At 44.9% G+C, this 20456-nt stretch overlaps 1 protein-coding gene across 2 annotated transcripts in view; it reads right to left on the reverse strand.

Annotated features, from left to right (window-relative positions):
* Positions 1 to 695: 695 nt before the first annotated feature.
* The window catches only part of FBXL20 (F-box and leucine rich repeat protein 20), a 156618-nt gene continuing 136857 nt past the window's right edge, over positions 696 to 20456 (reverse strand). The window contains exons 9-15 of one of the 2 annotated variants that reach the window (XM_063959723.1): positions 10434 to 10508; positions 8977 to 9107; positions 7589 to 7649; positions 5701 to 5745; positions 5559 to 5615; positions 1920 to 2132; positions 696 to 1800 (exon numbers count right to left, since the gene is read on the reverse strand). In XM_063959723.1, the coding sequence (XP_063815793.1) occupies positions 1693 to 1800; positions 1920 to 2132; positions 5559 to 5615; positions 5701 to 5745; positions 7589 to 7649; positions 8977 to 9107; positions 10434 to 10508 (690 nt within the window). In that variant the 3' untranslated portion in view covers positions 696 to 1692. Of the gene's footprint in view, positions 1801 to 1919; positions 2133 to 5558; positions 5616 to 5700; positions 5746 to 7588; positions 7650 to 8976; positions 9111 to 10433; positions 10509 to 20456 lie in introns of both variants that reach the window. The other variant, XM_063959722.1, reaches the window with a different exon arrangement.

Raw genomic sequence — 20456 nt, forward strand, 5'->3', positions numbered from 1 at the left:
CTACCCCAGGGACCTGCACTGTGTGTGATGGCTTCGCTTGCACACTCCTTGTTATGCCCCATGTTACATATTTAAGCAATGTGAAGAGGGGGAGGAGGTAAGTTTATTACCGATGGTCATGTCTTCTTATTTTCACTGAAGTTGGTCCATAAGTAGGAGATATTTTCTTCTAATGCATACAATAGTTACTTTACCTACATGCATTGCTCCAGATTTCCTGGATGGCCATCCCCAGCCATGCAATATTTTGTCTAGAGCTGAGACCAGGCATTTACATACAGTGTACACGGTTTTTCTACACTTTTCCAGAAGGTAGCACAGATATTTGTCAAATAACAAGGCACTTTGTAAAAATCAACAGGTTCTCTTTAACATTTTATGGAAAGTACTGCATCTACAGTGGACCCGGCATCTACATGTAGTGGAGACATCCACATTTTGATGCGAACAAACTCATGAGAATGTAGCTTATAGATTAGTCACTAGGAACCAGTACAGCATTGATAGAAGATAGGCCTCATGACTACTAGTCAGCCTGATCCTCCACCCTGATATAGTCTACCGTGCCAGAGAACTACATTTGACAAATGGCACAAGTTGTTTTTGTTGTTGTTATTTTTACATTTCTGCCCACATTGGGTACACAAGAAAATATGTCTTTGTGCTATTTAAAAAATAAGTTAAACAAAACCATAAAAGTTAAAAATGATTTAAACAAAAAGACCCACTAACCAACCAAAGATGTCCAAAATACTTCATAATCCTGACTAAACACACACAGACAGCCACATACAGCTAGGACAGGTAAATACAAGCCACAGACATAAAGGACGCACACTCAGCACATAACAGCCATTGTCAGAATCTGGGATTCCTTAGAAACTGAACTTCATGTGGTTCAACTCTTTTTCCATTTTTACTTCTGTAATTGGCATCATTATCACATCCACGCGAGCGTGAGGAGGGAACACACCGTAATATAATTAAAATTATATTGTACAAAGTCTATATATATATATTTATATAATATATAATTCATTTTTGTAACTTTTTTCCCATTTCATTGTCGGGGAATGCATTACAACGAAGTCCAAAATGTACAGCCCGGGAGGAGGGTCCCTGCTGCTGCTTCCTTGTTGCAGTGCTAGGGATAGATGTGGAAATCAGAACTGGAGCAGGTACATATTTAGGTCCTTGAATCGAACAATATTGATCGCTTATGTATTCTCCTCTGGAACCGCAGCAAGAGATAACCGTGCCCTATCCATAAAAAGGCAAAAGAGACAATACTCTATCCCACATCATAAAGATGGACATCATGCCTCCTTTGCAGGTGTTCTCGAATTAGAAAGAGAGAAACTGAAGGGAAGATGCTTAAGGGACACATGTTCAAAGAGCAGCATTTTTAAATTCATCCCTTACTATGCTGTGGAATGAGCTCCTAGAGGGTCATTATCTGTCTGCTCCCCTTCAAATATTACATTTTCCAACAGTATTGATAATGTAACAAAAAGAAAAAAAAAATGATGTGGGTTCCGGAACGTGACTGTGGTGGCTGTGTGTGTTCTTACATACAGGAGGGAAGTCCCTCTCCCCTCACCACCACAGTAAGCTGGCGCATTTTCTTGTGAATGAGTCCACCTGGAAACCCACACAGGAGTGGTGAAGGGAGCCCCCAGGATGCATCTCTTCTCATAGGATGGCACAGCATCTGCAGAACCGTTGCCTGCTACCCCCAACTGAAGGAGGAGGTGTGACTGGAGCAAAGTAGGCGTGGACTTTTATGTTCGGGAGATGTGTCTGAAAAATGAAAAGGTGGGGTAGAAGATACATATCACTTTCAGGACTTGTATAATCATACATTTCCCCTCCACTTCTTGCAAAGACAAAACATAAATAAAAAACAGATTTATTCTCACCCGAAGCCGCTTGATGCCAGCTCGTGTGATCTGTTGGCAGTCATACAATTCAATACGTTCCAGGCTCTGGCAGCTTTTGAGGTGTTCCAGCGATGCATCAGTAATTAAAGGACAATTATCTAACTCAATGACCTCCAACCGATCATGGGCACAAGCACCGTTACCCAAGTGGCGGATTCCATCGTCTGTGATTAACTCGCAGTGGGATAGAGACTGTATGTAGAGAGAAGCATTTATGTGTAATCACATTGTACCATTCACATGACCATTTCATTGTCCCTTAAACAAGTTAAACATGGAATAGATCACAAAGCCTGCAGAACAACCGCTTGAAAAGCTTGGGGGCCCTGGTATAGCTACCACTCAACATACATATACTAGGAGCATTTAATCCAGGCTTTTTCAACCAGTGTGCCGTGGCACACTAGTGTGCCGCGACCAGTTGCAAGGTGTGCCGCGGAGCCAGAGCAGCTTCCTGCACCTCCAGAGTGAACTGTTGGCCCGGGCTCTTCTTAGAGCAGGCATGTCCAAACTGCGGCCCTCCAGCTGTTGTGAAACTACATATCCCAGCATGCCCTGACACAGTTTTGCTGTCAGAGAATGCTAAAGCTGTGTCAGGGCATGCTGGGATGTGTAGTTTCTCAACAGCTGGGGGGCCGCAGTTTGGACATGCCTGTCTTAGAGGATCATTTATGCTCCGGCTGTGACCTGTGCCTTGATGACGCGGCGGGGTGATATCATAGGTCACAGCTGCCGCATCTCACCACCCAGCCAGCCCACCCACCTGCATACACATCTTCCAATTTCCACCTGCATCCACAGCTTTCCTTGCCCACCCACATCCACACCTGCTCGTCCGCACGCTGCTCAGTATTCGCAGCAATCCACTTTGAACAACCCCCACCACTGAGGGACAGGGAGGAGGACAGCTGACCGGTAGGGGCTAATATTTGATATGTTATTTCTCCTGTGGGGATCAATAGGATTTATGGGAGGAACAAGGTGAATAATTCAATAGGATTTATGTGGGGAGAAATGCGATTGATTTATGTGTGAGCAACATGATTTATGTAGGGAGCATTGTGATTGATTTATGTGGGGAGCAATATGATTTATGTAAGGAGCAACATGATTTATGTGGGGAGCAATGCCATTGTTTTTTTCTGTGTAGGCCAATGTATGTGTGGATTTTTTATTACTGTGAGGGCCATTGTGTTTGTTTTTTGGGGTTTTCTGTGGGAAACGGATGGTGTGCCTTGGCAATTTTAAAACATTGTTCGGTGTGCCGCGAGTTAAAAAAGGTTGAAAATCACTGATTTAATGATTTAACCAACTGATTCTGCTAATGCCCACCTCAAGCGCTCTAACAGTGTAGTATTTCCCACCATTTTATCTTCCTCTAACCTATACAGTATACCCAAGATGCCTGGCATTAATATTACCTCACTGTAAAGAATAAAACTAATGTATTATATCTGATCGCTTAGGAATATAGTTTTTAGTTTCACTTTATTAATATTGACATTTAGTGTCTAATACTGTATAACTGTGTAAAAGAGGAACAAATTGCATCTCTAAAGTTTCAAGAGAGACTAGCAAAACAACAACAACAACAACAACAAACCCTTTGGGGCCAAGTTAATTAGCCACAAGTTGGACGCAAATTACTTAATGACTTAATGACCATGACTTTTTACTATTAAAATGAGAAATCCATGAACTTGCAGATAGGAGTTGCAAGTGTTTTTTGTTTCTAACGTTATACTAACGTTAACATACACACTTAAAATTACTACAGAGACATTTTAATGGTACCCCGTAATACTTTAGAGCTGTGGTTCCCAAACTGTGTGCCGTGGCATCCTGGGGTGCCTTGGGACACTTGCAGGGGTGCCTTGGAGTGATGTTCCAGGACCAAATCAAACTATATATGGTCAATGTAATAGACAAAACCAGTGCTGGTGTCTGCCAATCATAAAATATGTGGACAAACAGAAGAATATCTTGTCCCTCACTACACAAATGTACCTGAGGATGAAATGTAAACACAATTTACTTAATTTTATAATTTTTATCTGAATTTCCCAGTAAGAAACTTATGATCTAGGGGCGCCGTGAAAAAAATACTGATACTCTAGGGCACCTTGATTCAAAAAAAGTTTGGGAACCACTGGGCTAGAAACTTAGTAACTGAAATTCACTTGTTGACTATAATTTTTCCATAATTTTTAAAAGCTGCAAAAATCAACCATGTGAAACCAATATTTTGCTTATGGTCACTAACAGCCTTCTACTCTGCCCCGATATGTTATTAGCCACTTTTTGGGGGTTTTAAGATGATTTCTCCAATCTTTCATATAGGTAGCACACGGCAAAATGAACGCACAACTTCTGCAACTTGCCATTTGTAATTGGGAGCATGGTTCATGAGAATATCCTGGCTAATAACCATCAGCACAGAGCATGGAACTCGGAATTGGCCCCTTCAGTTTTCAGATATTTAATCAGTCACTTTTTTCTTTGCTTTACAGTCCTTGACTTGGTGGAGGAGCAAAAATTGTCTGAGGTGGTTTTTCATAACAAAGTAAAAATAAAAACCAGCACTTAATCTTTACCTATAAGTGATCTATAATTACAAAACTGGAGGAATACTGTAAACGTTAATAACATTATCCAAAATTAGTTTGCACTTTTATGGGGCACAGGCTGATTTCCCTATTTTCCCCCACACTTAGAAACTAAAACATCAAGAATTCCCATGCGACCACCCAGATAAGGCTTTCACAACTGAATTACACACTAAGTGCGAGCGCACAGTCAGCATAATTACCATGCAGTATGCATGATAAATCATGCTGTGGCTAATGGATTTTCTCCCATAGGGGGTCTATTTACAAAGCATTGGGTTGTAATACCTGGTACTTCTGATCTGCTCTGTAAATAAACCCCAAAGAGTGCACTGTGACCGTCGTCACATCCACTGACGCAAGCCATCGGATTTGTGTACATCTCTGAGCCAGGCCTATAGTTCCATATTTGTACATATTGAAGGCCTCAAACACTGGGGCAGATGTATTAAACCTGGAGACGGCATAAGGAAGTGATAAACCAGTGATATGTGCAAGGTGATAAACGCACCAGCCAATCGGCTCCTAACTGTTAATTTACGTATTGGAGCCGATTGGCTGGTGTGTTTATCACCTTGCACTTATCACTGGTTTATCACTTCCTTATGCCTTCTCCAGGTTAATACATCTGCCCCACGGCCCCTTGTTGGCCAGGGATTAGATAGATAGATGATAGATAGATAGATAGATAGATAGATAGATAGATAGATAGATAGATAGATAGATAGATGTTATACTCCTACACTTCTGATCCTGTGCTATGCTGTGGTCTGTTTTCACACAAGAAAGATTCTATTAGACTTGAAAGCAGATAACTGCATGCCAACTCGACACGAGCCCACTCTACCGAGACATGAACTCATCATTCAAGTTCTGTGGTTTACTTAAAAACAGAGTTACAGACTTCAATAAGACACCTACCTATATCATCCATGCATCAGTAACTAAAGCATAAGTTGTCAACCTTGATTAATACAACAACATTTAACTAATGCCATTTTGTGAGACTCACCAGCACTTGCAGCCTTGGACAGTGTATGGAGAGCTGGATGAGAGTGCTGTCTGTAATCTACAACAGAACAGGGAGTACAGTAATGAGAGCAGAGCCTTCAAGCGATCCCCAGTATCTTTAGTAAAAAGAAAACACTGCTCACCTGTACACATTCCTCTAGATCCATCTTCTCCAACTCATGGCAATTCTGGAGGAGATACAAGACAGGCATTGGGCACTGAACCGGGCAGCAAAATTATATAAGTTCACAAACTGAAGGCAATGAGTACTTGTTACAAACATAAGAATGCCCATTTACTGTAGTAACTATTAAAAACTTGGGAAACACATTACATTTAAAAATGTTACCTTCTTGCTTTATTAGAGGCCATGTAAACCGCACTTGAATGGACGGTCCTAACTAGTTGAGCGGTTTTTACATTGAATTTGTGAACTGACAAAAGTGCACTTTGTTTAGCTACAATTATATAGCGGATATGAGCACATGACCCTATTAAAGGAGTGTACATATATATGAATGACTATGTATATGTGAACTTCATACTTTAACTAAGGAGGACTACTTGGCTATTTCTCAGTTCCTGTATTGGCTGTCATTCTTGTATTTAAGCTACAACTGAGGCCATAAGGAAGTTCAAATACTACTGCGAACAATGGACTATCGTTCACAGCAATTGTACTGGTCATAGGTCCTACATCTTACTGTACACAGTCTTGGAAAAGTGCCACCGATGCAGATAAAACTTAAGAAAACAGAGGACGTATATATTAGTAATATTATATTACTGGTGAAAATATATTAGCATTACCATAGCTGAAAAATAAAAATCACTTGCATTTGACTCGCCTATGTGACATCACCCTGAGCTGTTGAGATTCACTGGTACATACAAGATGAAAAATATTTATGGGCAGATTCAATTGTGGGTGGGAAATTAAGAAAAACCCTGTGGCGCAGGGTTTTGGAATTCAGTTGTGGGATTGAAAACGGGACATGATGATTTCTATAGAAAGTCCAATTTTTCCTAAAATCATTAATTTTTGGAAAAATTACCAGGACTTGCTTTGGCACCCCAGCAGCACCAGCCTGGTGACTAATTAAGCAATTAGAAGTTTAAAACTAGCTTAGTCAGTCAGTAATGACACACCTTCCGAAGCACTTCTGCAGCAGGGTGAGTATGGAGGTGTGTGTCTATGTGTAAGTATGTGTGTGACCCCCAGTGTATTCTCTCCCCCCCCCCCCCGATCCGGCCACTGGGAGAACTATATCTCCCAGCAACCCCCAACAGCCCCATCCTCAGTGAAAAGAGAGGCGAGTTAATTTTTTTTTAACGCAATGCAGAGTTTTCAGAGCTTCAGTGGATACAGCGGATGTCGGGAGCGCACATACCTGTGGTAACCCAAAACTGGGCAGGAGGTAAGCATGGTTTTGACCTTGCTAAACCTTGCTCCCAAGTTGAATTCCCCCCATAAACTGCATACAGTACTGATCATATGTATTCTGGTGTGCAGATATGACTGCACATGTTGAACTATAAGCAAGGAGTTTCTGAATGCACTGGCAGACAAAAAAACATATGGATTTTTACATTGACTGCAGATCTGTACTAATGAAACATCATTAACAAAAAAAAAATAAAAAAAAAATCTGTCGAACATGTAAAACATTTTTTCTGCCAGAAAAATATAGTGAAACATAAGAAAAAGTACAAAGAAATTACTACTGAAGGTAATTACAGAATCACACCTAAAATAAAACCACGTCCAGCAATTTGCACAGCCAATCACTTGTGAACCCCTTTTGTGATATTTGCCATTGTTCAACACGGTCCTTCACATTAATCACTGACGCTCATCTCTGTATATTTAAGTCAATCTCCTCTGCAAAACTCCATGTCTGACCAACCTCCCAAATTCCACAAGGCTAGTCCCCTGATAATTGCTTCACAGAGATATGCAAGATGGATTTTGGTCCTTGAAAACCATAAAGACAGAAACACAGACAACAAACGCAATGCAATCAGCCTTACTTTAGCCAGAGTGGTGAATCCCAGATCTGTCAGCTGTGAACATCGAGCTACTTCAAGTATTCTGCATGAAACAGAATCAACATATTACATAGGGATGTGGAGTAAAATGATAATGAAAATATCCTATAATCAAGGTAATGAATTGGTACAGAAGTCACCTTCAGTCATAGTGTAACAAATAATTACTGTTTAAATGGAATTATTAATTATTTACAGATCACTACCCTTACTCTGTCAATAATAGTATTGAAATAAACAGAAAAATGACAGTTGGAGGTGTCTTCTAATCAACGTTTCAGTCTCACATTTCAAGAGCTTTTCTCCAGCAGTACATTTTATTATGTTGATTTATGGCCTTATCCAGTTCTACACGAGAGCATTTATATTATCTTAGAAGAGCAGTTAATTTTGCTTGTCCTTGGATACAACGCAGATCAGTTCAGCTCTGTGACTGTATTCAACTGTATCCACATAGCAGTATTGTGATGATGCAAAAAAAGGCAATAAACGTAAGGGGCTCTCCTGTGTGTGACATGTTGGCCTTGGTGAATGAATTCTGTAAAGGTTAAAGGAAGGATTATTTAACTAAATAAAGTTATCTCAAGGTTAAAAATACTCTCAAGCCAGAGTCCTAAACACTGAGGACTGTTAAGTTAAGCAATGTACAGAGCCCAGTAACTTCTTTTGCGTTCAGCCCTTTAGATCCAGTGAGATGTACTTTCTCACAACGTAAAACTGTAATCGCTGTGTCCTGACAGATTTTACATAAATGAGGACTAGCCACCCACAGTATGAGAAAGTTTTAACAGTGAGGGAAACATTTATTTGCCGGCACACCTGTTCCTTATTATTGAAGGGGAGGGTACCAATCAGGATTATAAAATGGCTAATACCAGGGGATTTAGTTAATATACTGGCTGTCGGGATCCCAGAACTCAGGATCCCAATGCCGGAATCCCGAGAGCCAGTAAAACGCTGGCTGTTGGAATACCAACCGCTCCCAGGCGTTCCAACTCAGGGATTGCCCAAAGCACGGCGAGCACAGCGCGCTCGCAAGGGGACTTGCTGCCGGTATTACAGCTGGCGGGATGCCGTTGGCGGTATCTTGACAGCCGGCATCCCGCCAGCCAGCATATTATACTGAACCAAATACCAGAATAGCTTGCTCTCACAGTGTCACATTCCTCAAGTTCTGTAAATATACATTTAAGAATGGTAGGTGTAGCTTTTATGTAAAGCTGTTTGGAATTTTGTTTTATAGGTTCCTACATATTTCAGATTTTAGGCAAAAATAGGTTAAAACAGTGTCAGTAATATGGTGCAGGAGGCATGTCTAAATCCCTCTGCCTCAGTGACCACATACTATAAAATGCAACCTTGCCCGTTACCTGAGCTGCGGGCAGTTCTGTCCCAGTGCATTAAGAATGGAGTCTGTGATGTTGGAGCAGCCGGAGGCGCAGAGTGATTGCAGCTTGTGACATCCACGGCAAATCGTAATGAGACCATCATCTGTTATTTGCTGCTGGGACAGAGGCAGTGAGAGCTGGGACATAGGCTGAAAGTAGTGCCACCAAGGCTAGGGCATAGGTGAGGGGGCAGTATATGAATGTTGCACAATGTGATGGTTGGGTTGGTGTTAGAAAGTGGGTGATTATAACAGAAAATCTAGAGATTGCAATTAAGATGAGGCAAGGTAGAGCCATGAAGGGAAATTAGCAGAAGTCCTCACAAACAGGTTACCACAACGAGACGAATAAGGCTCTGAAATGCTGAGTTTTACAACAATACAAAACTTAAAAGAAGAGTCCATTTGTGGATATGTCCCAGCTATGCTAATAGCCTCAAGATGTAGCAAATGGAAGAAGAAGGGGGGTCTGGGAGGTCAGTGCACAAGAAACCAGCTACCTGGATCACACAGCACACAGACAGGAGGACAAAGCTTAACGAGATGTTCCCCTTATTTGCTACATATGGGTGTTGATAACATAGCTAGGAACAAAAGTAGCATATCCAAAAGTGGACCTGTATGTAAAAGTTAGCCACACATGTGATGACATTAATACACTGTATTCCCTATCCCGAAAGCATAATAATTGGATCAGTAGCCAATTTTCACAGATACTTTTATGTCCAGTAAGACAGCCAGATGTTCAGTGGGAGGGCCAAAAGAATGAATATTGGGTAGACGGTGACCAATGATACCATGTAAGTATACTGTCAAGACTTCTAGAATTTGGAAAGGCGTTTGATCAGACAGCTGGTCTGCCGCAAGACATACATCCCAAATATATGTTATTTTGGTCATAAATATCAGACTGGCATATAAAATCAGCACATGCGTGGGTTGCTTTGGACAGGAATCTAAAGGGGCAGAAATGGAGAAGCCTTAATTGAGAAGTCTAAAATGACACTGTTATTGTAAAGCATTAGGAAAGGCCTGGCCAACCTGTGGCTCTCCAGGTGTTGTGAAACTACTAGTCCCTGCATGCCCTGACACAGATTTGCTATTAGTGAATGCTAAATATGTGGCAGTCATGATGGGATCTGTAGTTTTATAACATCTGGAGAGCCACAGGTTGGCCAGGCCTGCATTAGGATATTAAGGGGAGATTAATTAAAACTTTTAAAGAGGATCAGATTCCAGTTATCATTTTGTAGAATATACACTAGGTAAGGGATAGCTAGACTCTGATCGGTTGCTATGGGCAACCTCTCCACTTGTCTCTTTAGAAGATTTGTTACATTTCACTAACACAAAACAAACAATTGTCATGAAAACACACGCTAGCAAATGTGCAATACCACACAACAGACACCACATCATAATCGTGGCGAGTCCACTTACTGAACAAGCCTGTAGATTTAATGTGACAAGCTCTGGACAGTGTGATCCAATATACTTAAGAGCCTCATCTTCCAGCTACAGAGGAAAGAGAAACAGATGGTGAATAATACATGCAAACATGTCCTACAGGGAAGATCTTTACCATCCCACCACACTCTCACAGGTGCTTTACAAGGCAACCTTAAGGCCCCATCCACTAGTGCGATATGGCCTGTTTTTATGCGGTGGAGACGAATTGCATGAAAAGTGTCACATTGCATGGCCTTTTTGTGCAATTGCGATGCGAGTCGCGCTCCCGTGTGTCTCCCTTCGCAATCGCAGATCTCACGTGCTGCATGTTATATTTATCTCAATCACACAGAAATAGGTTTAATAACGTTAGATTGCATGAGATAAATCACACGTAAAAAATACACTCAAGTAGCAAATCGCAATTGCAGGGCTCCCGGGAAGCTCCCGGCCAGATTGCAGGAAAAATGGATCCAACTCATTACTGAGATAAAACTCCCTAGTGGATGGGGGCCTTTACTGGTTCTTTACTTGTAAATTTGCAATCAAGGTTTAGCTAACATTTGATAATTTGTTATTCATTAACCTAGATATTTAATTAATGAATATCATGTTGTTGGGCTCTCCATGTCAACAACTTATTGTATGCCCACTGTTATACAATAAATAAAAATAAGATTTTACTAACCGGTAAATCTATTTCTCGTAGTCCGTAGTGGATGCTGGGTACTCCGTAAGGACTATGGGGAATAGACGGGCTCCGCAGGAGACTGGGCACTCTTTAAAGAAAGATTAGGTACTACATCTGGTGTGCACTGGCTCCTCCCTCTATGCCCCTCCTCCAGACCTCAGTTAGGGAAACTGTGCCCGGAAGAGCTGACATTACAAGGAAAGGATTTGGAATCCAGGGTAAGATTCATACCAGCCACACCAATCACACCGTACAACTCGTGATAACTATACCCAGTTAACAGTATGAACAACAACTGAGCCTCATTAAACAGATGGCTCAGAACAAAAAACCCTATAGTTAAGCAATAACTATATACAAGTATTGCAGAATTCCGCACTTGGGACGGGCTCCCAGCATCCACTATGGACTACGAGAAATAGATTTACCGGTGAGTAAAATCTTATTTTCTCCGACGTCCTAGTGGATGCTGGGTACTCCGTAAGGACCATAGGGATTATACCAAAGCTCCCAAACGGGCGGGAGAGTGCGGATGACTCTGCAGCACCGAATGAGCAAACTCAAGGTCCTCCTCAGCCAGGGTATCAAACTTGTAGAATTTTGCAAACGTGTTTGATCCCGACCAGGTAGCTGCTCGGCAAAGTTGTAAAGCCGAGACCCCTCGGGCAGCCGCCCAAGAAGAGCCCACCTTCCTCGTGGAATGGGCTTTGACTGATTTAGGATGCGGCAGTCCAGCCGCAGAATGTGCAAGTTGAATCGTGCTACAGATCCAGCGAGCAATAGTCTGCTTAGAAGCAGGAGCACCCAGCTTGATGGGTGCATGCAGGATAAACAGCGAGTCAGTTTTTCTGACTCTAGCCGTCCTGGAAACATAGATTTTCAGGGCCCGGACTACATCCAGCAACTTGGAAGCCTCCAAGTCCCGAGTAGCCGCAGGCACCACAATAGGTTGGTTCAAATGAAACGCTGATACCACCTTAGGGAGGAATTGGGGACGAGTCCTCAATTCTGCCCTGTCCATATGGAAGATCAGATAGGGGCTTTTACATGACAAAGCCGCCAATTCTGACACACGCCTACCCGAAGCCAAGGCCAAAAGCATGACCATTTTCCACGCGAGATATTTCAACTCCACGGTCTGAAGTGGCTCAAACCAATGTGATTTTAGGAAATCCAACACAACGTTGAGATCCCAAGGTGCCACTGGAGGCACAAAAGGGGGCTGAATATGCAGCACTCCCTTAACAAACGTCTGAACTTCAGGCAGTGAAGCCAGTTCTTTTTGAAAGAAAATAGACAGGGCCGAAATCTGGACTTTAATGGATCCCAATTTTAGGCCCATAGTCACTCCTGACTGTAGGAAGTGCAGAAATCGACCCAGCTGAAATTCTTCTGTTGGGGCCTTCATAATCTCACACCAAGCAACATATTTTCGCCATATGCGGTGATAATGTTTTGCTGTCACATCCTTCCTAGCTTTTATCAGCGTAGGAATGACTTCAACCGGAATGCCCTTTTCCATCAGGATCCGGCGTTCAACCGCCATGCCGTCAAACGCAGCCGCGGTAAGTCTTGGAACATACAGGGCCCCTGCTGTAGCAGGTCCTGTCGGAGCGGCAGAGGCCAAGGGTCCTCTGAGATCATATCTTGTAGTTCCGTGGAACCAAGTCCTTCTTGGCCAATCCGGAACGACGAGTATAGTTCTTACTCCTCTCCTCTAGAGCGTCCACAGCTATCGCCTGAGGGTCCCTTGACCTGGCGCAATATCTTTTTAGCTTTTTGTTGAGGCGGGACGCCATCATGTCCACCTGTGGCCTTTCCCAACGATTTACAATCAGCTGGAAGACTTCTGGATGAAGTCCCCACTCTCCCGGGTGGAGGTCGTGCCTGCTGAGGAAGTCTGCTTCCCAGTTGTCCACTCCCGGAATGAACACTGCTGACAGTGCTATCACGTGATTTTCCGCCCATCGGAGAATCCTTGTGGCTTCTGCCATCGCCATCCTGCTTCTTGTGCCGCCCTGTCGGTTTACATGGGCGACCGCCGTGATGTTGTCTGACTGAATCAGCACCGGCTGGTTTTGAAGCAGGGGTTTTGCCTGACTTAGGGCATTGTAAATGGCCCTTAGTTCCAGAATATTTATGTGTAGGGAAGCCTCCTGACTCGACCATTGTCCTTGGAAGTTTCTTCCCTGAGTGACTGCCCCCCAACCTCGGAGGCTTGCATCCGTGGTCACCAGGACCCAGTCCTGTATGCCGAATCTGCGGCCCTCGAGAAGATGAGCACTCTGCAGCCACCACAGCAGAGACACCCTGGCCCTCGGGGACAGGGTGATCAGCCGATGCATCTGAAGATGCGATCCGGACCACTTGTCTAACAGATCCCACTGAAAGATCCTTGCATGGAACCTGCCGAAGGGTATGGCTTCGTAAGAAGCTACCATCTTTCCCAGGACTCGCGTGCAGTGATGCACCGACACCTGTTTTGGTTTCAGGAGGTCTCTGACCAGAGATGACAACGCCTTGGCCTTCTCCTCCGGGAGAAACACCTTCTTCTGTTCTGTGTCCAGAATCATACCCAGGAACAGCAGACGCGTCGTAGGAATCAGCTGCGACTTTGGGATATTCAGAATCCAGCCGTGCTGTTGTAGCACTTCCTGAGATAGTGCTACTCCGACCAACAACTGCTCCATGGACCTCGCCTTTATAAGGAGATCGTCCAAGTACGGGATAATTATAACTCCCTTCTTTCGAAGGAGTATCATCATTTCGGCCATTACTTTGGTAAATACCCTCGGTGCCGTGGACAGACCAAACGGCAACGTCTGGAATTGGTAATGGCAGTCCTGTACCACAAAACGGAGGTACACCTGGTGAGGTGGGTAAATGGGGACATGTAGGTAAGCATCCTTGATGTCCAGTGATACCATGTAATCCCCCTCTTCCAGGCTTGCAATAACCGCCCTGAGCGATTCCATTTTGAACTTGAACTTCCTTATATAAGTGTTCAAGGATTTCAAATTTAGAATGGGTCTCACCGAACCGTCTGGTTTCGGTACCACAAACATTGTGGAATAGTAACCCCGTCCCTGTTGAAGGAGGGGAACTTTGATTATCACCTGCTGGAGGTACAGCTTGTGAATTGCCGCCAGTACTACCTCCCTGTCCTGGGGAGTAGCTGGCAAGGCTGATTTGAGGTAACGGCGAGGGGGAGACGTCTCGAACTCCAGCTTGTATCCCTGAGATACCACTTGTAGAACCCAGAGATCCACCTGTGAGCGAACCCACCGGTCGCTGAAGTTCGGGAGACGGGCCCCCACCGCACCTGGCTCCACATGTGGAGCCCCAGCGTCATGCGGTGGACTTAGTGGAAGCAGGGGAGGATTTTTGTTCCTGGGAACTGGCTGTATGGTGCAGCTTTTTCCCTCTACCCCTGCCTCTGGGCAGAAAGGACGCGCCTCTAACCCGCTTGCCTTTCTGAGGCCGAAAGGACTGTACTTGATAATACGGTGCTTTCTTAGGCTGTGAGGGAACCTGAGGTAAAAAAGTCGACTTCCCAGCTGTTGCTGTGGATACGAGGTCCGAGAGACCGTCCCCAAACAATTCCTCACCCTTATAAGGCAAAATTTCCATGTGCCTTTTAGAATCAGCATCACCTGTCCACTGCCGAGTCCATAATACTCTCCTGGCAGAAATGGACATTGCATTAATTCTAGATGCCAGCCGGCAAATGTCCCTCTGTGCATCTCTCATATATAAGACTACGTCTTTAATATGCTCTATGGTTAGCAATATAGTGTCCCTGTCAAGGGAATCAATGTTATCAGACAGGGAATCAGACCACGCTGCTGCAGCACTACACATCCATGCTGAAGCAATAGCAGGTCTCAGTATAGTACCGGAGTGTGTATACACAGACTTCAGGATAGCCTCCTGCTTTCTATCTGCAGGCTCCTTTAAGGCGGCCGTATCCTGAGAAGGCAGTGCCACCTTTTTTGATAAGCGTGTGAGCGCCTTGTCCACCTTAGGGGATGTCTCCCAGCGTAACCTATCCGTTGGCGGGAAAGGGTACGCCATTAGTAACCGCTTAGAAATTACTAGTTTCTTATCTGGGGAACCCCACGCTTCTTCACACAATTCATTTAACTCATCAGATGGGGGAAAAGTCACTGGCTGCTTTTTCTCCCCAAACATAATACCCTTTTTTGGGGTAACCGAGTTAATGTCAGAAATGTGCAACACATTTTTCATTGCCGTAATCATGCATCGGATGGCCCTAGTGGATTGTACATTTGTCTCATCCTCGTCGACACTGGAATCAGACTCCGTGTCGACATCTGTGTCTGACTCCGTGTCGACATCTGTGTCTGCCATCTGAGGTAGCGGGCGTTTTTGAGCCCCTGACGGCCTCTGAGATGCCTGGGCAGGCGCGGGCTGAGATGCCGGCTGTCCCAAAGCTGCGTCATCGAACCTTTTATGCAAGGAGTTGACACTGTCGGTTAATACCTTCCACATATCCATCCACTCAGGTGTCGGCCCCGCAGGGGGCGACATCACACTTATCGGCACCTGCTCCGCCTCCACGTAAGCGTCCTCATCAAACATGTCGACACAGCCGTACCGACACACCGCAAACACACACAGGGAATGCTCTGACTAAGGACAGGACCCCACAAAGTCCTTTGGGGAGACAGAGAGAGAGTATGCCAGCACACACCAGAGCGCTATATAACAGAGGGATATACACTATACACAAAGTGAATTTTCCCCCTATAGCTGCTTATATCACAATTTGCGCCTAAATGTATGTGCCCCCCCTCTCTTTTTTACCCTTTCTGTAGTGTATACTGCAGGGGAGAGCCTGGGGAGCGTCCTTCCAGCGGAGCTGTGAAGAGAAAATGGCGCTGGCTGTGCTGAGGAAGATAGCCCCGCCCCTTCAGCGGCGGGCTTCTCCCGCTTTTTATAATGTTAATGGCGGGGATTTTTGCACATATACAGTGTTATACACTGTATTATGTGCTTTTTGTGCCAAAAGGTATACTAATTGCAGCCCAGGGCGCCCCCCCCCCCAGCGCCCTGCACCCACCAGTGACCGGAGCGTGTGGTGTGCTGTGGGAGCAATGGCGCACAGCTGCAGTGCTGTGCGCTACCTTATTGAAGACCGGAGTCTTCAGCCGCCGATTTTCTCCGGTTTCTTCCGTCTTCTGGCTCTGCAAGGGGGATGGCGGCGCGGCTCTGGGAACGGACGATCGAGGTCGGGCCCTGTGTTCGATCCCTCTGGAGCTAATGGTGTCCAGTAGCCTTAGAAGCACAAGCTAGCTGCAAGCAGGTAGGTTTGCTTCTCTCCCCTAAGTCCCACGTAGCAGTGAGTCTGTTGCCAGCAGATCTCACTGAAAATAAAAAACCTAACAAATACTTTCTTTATAGTGAACTCAGGAGAGCCCACTAAGTGCATCCAGCTCAGGCCGGGCACAGATTCTAACTGAGGTCTGGAGGAGGGGCATAGAGGGAGGAGCCAGTGCACACCAGATGTAGTACCTAATCTTTATTTAAAGAGTGCCCAGTCTCCTGCGGAGCCCGTCTATTCCCCATGGTCCTTACGGAGTACCCAGCATCCACTAGGACGTCAGAGAAAAAACAAAAACAGGCACATATACATTTCATTAATAAAAAAAAAAAAAAAAAAAACTATATTATCCTTAAACTTTAAAGAACTCAATTTTAAATATAATTTCTTAATAAACAACCTTCGCCTCCATAACTAGGATAACAGGCACAGTATTCCAAAGTCTGCACTGCTCCTATGGTACTCACCCCTGCCTCGGCTAATTAATGCTTAGTTCATGTGGGGCAGCACAGACGGTTTCCTCCCATAATCCAAAAATATACTGGTAGATTAATTGGCTCCCAGCAAAAATTAACCCTAGTGTGAATGTGTGTGTGTACATGTGCTAGTGAAGACAGATTGTAAGCACCACTGGGGCAGGGACTCATATGAATGGCCACATATTCTCTGTAAAGCGCTGCGGAATGTGTAAGCTATATAAATAACTGGTAATAAATAAATATAGGAACACCGATTGGAAGACAGACACTGCTTTCCAAATTCAGTGTTCTCCATGCACTTGAAATAGCAAAAATCCACCTAGGTGTGTAGTGTTATTAGACTGGAGTCCTTTTGGAGAAAAGTGATAAACAGAGGTGTCCTCATACATTGTGGCTTCTATAGCACCAAACAGCTCCTCTCGGCATGCCAGGTCAAAATCAACTCAGCCACTCCAAGGGAATGATTCAATTGTTGGTCTCCCCGGCCGCCACAAGAAGGCGGCCAATGGAGCAATTAAATTGGGCAGCTGGGGAGACATTTCAACTCGCAGCCTCCTGAGGTACGAGCTGAAATGTGAGTAAACTGTGGTTTGGGTGTTTGAGCAACTTAACCTGTACTTTAGACAGGTTTAGCCGATTTGTGCTGCTAAACCCAGTACTAATACAATTGAATAGCTCTGGTGGGTGCCCACAAAACAAATGAATTTGCCCAAAGCATATTTTTTGCACAAATAAAACAACTGGAAGTGACAAAACTACTTTGCTAGCCTGCACTGATCAATTTGATGTGTGACAGTTTCACATCTGTGTGCGAATGTGCCTGAATCTGTATACGAAGTGTTGCAGCTTTTTCTCACACTGTTGTTCTGTTGTGCTTTATCTGTGACTTTGTATGTATTTAAAACTCCTGCGCGAGACGCATCCCTGCATCTCTAATACACTTTCAGTGGTGTTTCGATGCATCTGAGAAAAAGATGCTATGCTGCACCTCTTGGAGCAGCTCAGTCACTCTGGTGTATTGAGGCTAGGTGTACAAGGACACATCTGTACACAGTAAATACAATTATTATTAGCTATATACGAGTTTAAGTGCATTTCATGTACCATATCATGGCATAAAATCTGCAGTCAATTTTATATCATTTTGCACAATGTAATAATTAAAAAAAATAAGATTTTACTTACCGGTAAATCTATTTCTCGTAGTCCGTAGAGGATGCTGGGGACTGCGTAAGGACCATGGGGAATAGACGGGCTCCGCAGGAGATAGGGCACTTTAAGAAAGCTTTGGACTCAGGGTGTGCACTGGCTCCTCACTCTATGCCCCTCCTCCAGACCTCAGTTAGGGAAACCGTGCCCAGAGGAGATGGACAGTACGAGGAAGGATTTTTGTAAATCTAAGGGCGAGATTCATACCAGCCACACCAATCACACAGTATAACTTGTGATAAACTTACCCAGTTAACAGTATGAACAACAACATAGCCACTGTACCACAGAAAACTATAACATAACCCTTATGTAAGCAATAACTATATACAAGTCTTGCAGAAGAAGTCCGCACTTGGGACGGGCGCCCAGCATCCTCTACGGACTGTGAGAAATAGATTTACCGGTAAGTAAAATCTTATTTTCTCTAACGTCCTAGAGGATGCTGGGGACTCCGTAAGGACCATGGGGATTATACCAAAGCTCCCAAACGGGCGGGAGAGTGCGGATGACTCTGCAGCACCGATTGAGCAAACAGGAGGTCCTCCTCAGCCAGGGTATCAAACTTCTAGAACTTTGCAAAGGTGTTTGTCCCCGACCAAGTAGTTGCTCGGCACAACTGTAATGCCGAGACCCCTCGGGCAGCCGCCCAAGAAGAGCCCACTTTCCTAGTAGAGTGGGCCTTAACCGATTTCGGTAACGGCAATCCTGCCGTAGAATGCGCCTGTTGAATCGTGTTACAGATCCAGCGAGCAATAGTCTGCTTTGAAGCAGGAGCGCCAACCTTGTTGGCCGCATACAGAACGAACAAAGCTTCAGTCTTCCTGATTCTAGCCGTTCTGGTCACATAAATCTTCAAAGCCCTGACTACATCCAGGGACTCGGAATCCTCCAAGTCCCGTGTAGCCACAGGCACGACAATAGGTTGGTTCACATGAAAAGAGGAGACCACTTTTGGCAGAAACTGAGGGCGAGTCCTCAACTCTGCCCTATCCACGTGAAAAACCAAGTATGGGCTTTTATGTGATAAAGCCGCCAATTCGGAAACACGTCTTGCCGAAGCCAACAACATGACCACTTTCCACGTGAGGTATTTCAACTCCACAGTTTTGAGTGGTTCAAACCAAGGTGACTTGAGGAACCGTAGCACCACGTTAAGATCCCAAGGCGCCACCGGAGGCACAAAAGGAGGCTGAATATGCAGCACTCCCTTCACAAACGTCTGTACTTCAGGAATAGAGGCCAATTCTCTTTAAAAGAAAATGGATAAGGCCGAAATCTGGACCTTTATGGACCCTAATTTTAGGCCCAAAGTCACTCCTGTTTGAAGGAAGTGGAGTAGATGGCCCAAATGGAACTCCTCCGTAGGAGCGGCTCTGGCCTCACACCAAGAAACATATTTCCGCCATATACGGTGATAATGTTTTAACGTCACGTCTTTCCTAGCCTTGATCAGGGTAGGAATGACCTCCTCCGGAATCCCTTTTTCCGCTAGGATCTGGCGTTCAACCGCCATGCCGTCAAACGCAGCCGCGGTAAGTCTTGGAACAGACAGGGCCCCTGCCGCAGCAGGTCCTGCCATAGAGGAAGAGGCCACGGATCCCCTGCGAGCAATTCTTGCAGCTTCGGATACCAAGTCCTCCGTGGCCAATCTGGAACAATGAGTATTGTTCTGACCCTGCTTCTTCGTATTATTCTCAACACCTTGGGTACGAGAGGAAGAGGAGGAAACACAGACCGATCTGAACACCCAAGGTTTCACCAGGAGCGTCTACCGCTACCGCCTGAGGGTCCCTTGACCTGGCGCAATACCGCTTTAGTTTTTTGTTGAGACGGGATGCCATCATGTCGATTTGAGGCAGTCCCCAACGATCCGTGATCTGTGCGAAGACTTCTTGATGAAGTCCCCACTCTCCCGGATGCAGGTCGTGCCTGCTGAGGAAGTCCGCCTCCCAGTTGTCCACCCCCGGGATGAACACCGCTGACAGCGCGCTTACATGGCCTTCCGCCCAGCGTAGAATCCTGGTCGCTTCTGCCATGGCCATTCTGCTCCTTGTTCCGCCTTGGCGGTTTATATGAGCCACTGCCGTGACATTGTCTGACTGAATCAGAACCGGTTTTCTCCGAAGCAATTCCTCCGCTTGACGCAGGGCGTTGTATATGGCCCTCAACTCCAGGACGTTGATGTGGAGACAAGACTCTAGGCTTGACCAGAGACCTTGGAAATTTCTTCCCAGTGTCACTGCTCCCCAGCCTCGGAGGCTTGCGTCCGTGGTCACCAGGACCCAGTC

Source organism: Pseudophryne corroboree, chromosome 3 (assembly GCF_028390025.1).
Source record: "Pseudophryne corroboree isolate aPseCor3 chromosome 3, aPseCor3.hap2, whole genome shotgun sequence".
Lineage (NCBI taxonomy): Eukaryota > Metazoa > Chordata > Amphibia > Anura > Myobatrachidae > Pseudophryne > Pseudophryne corroboree.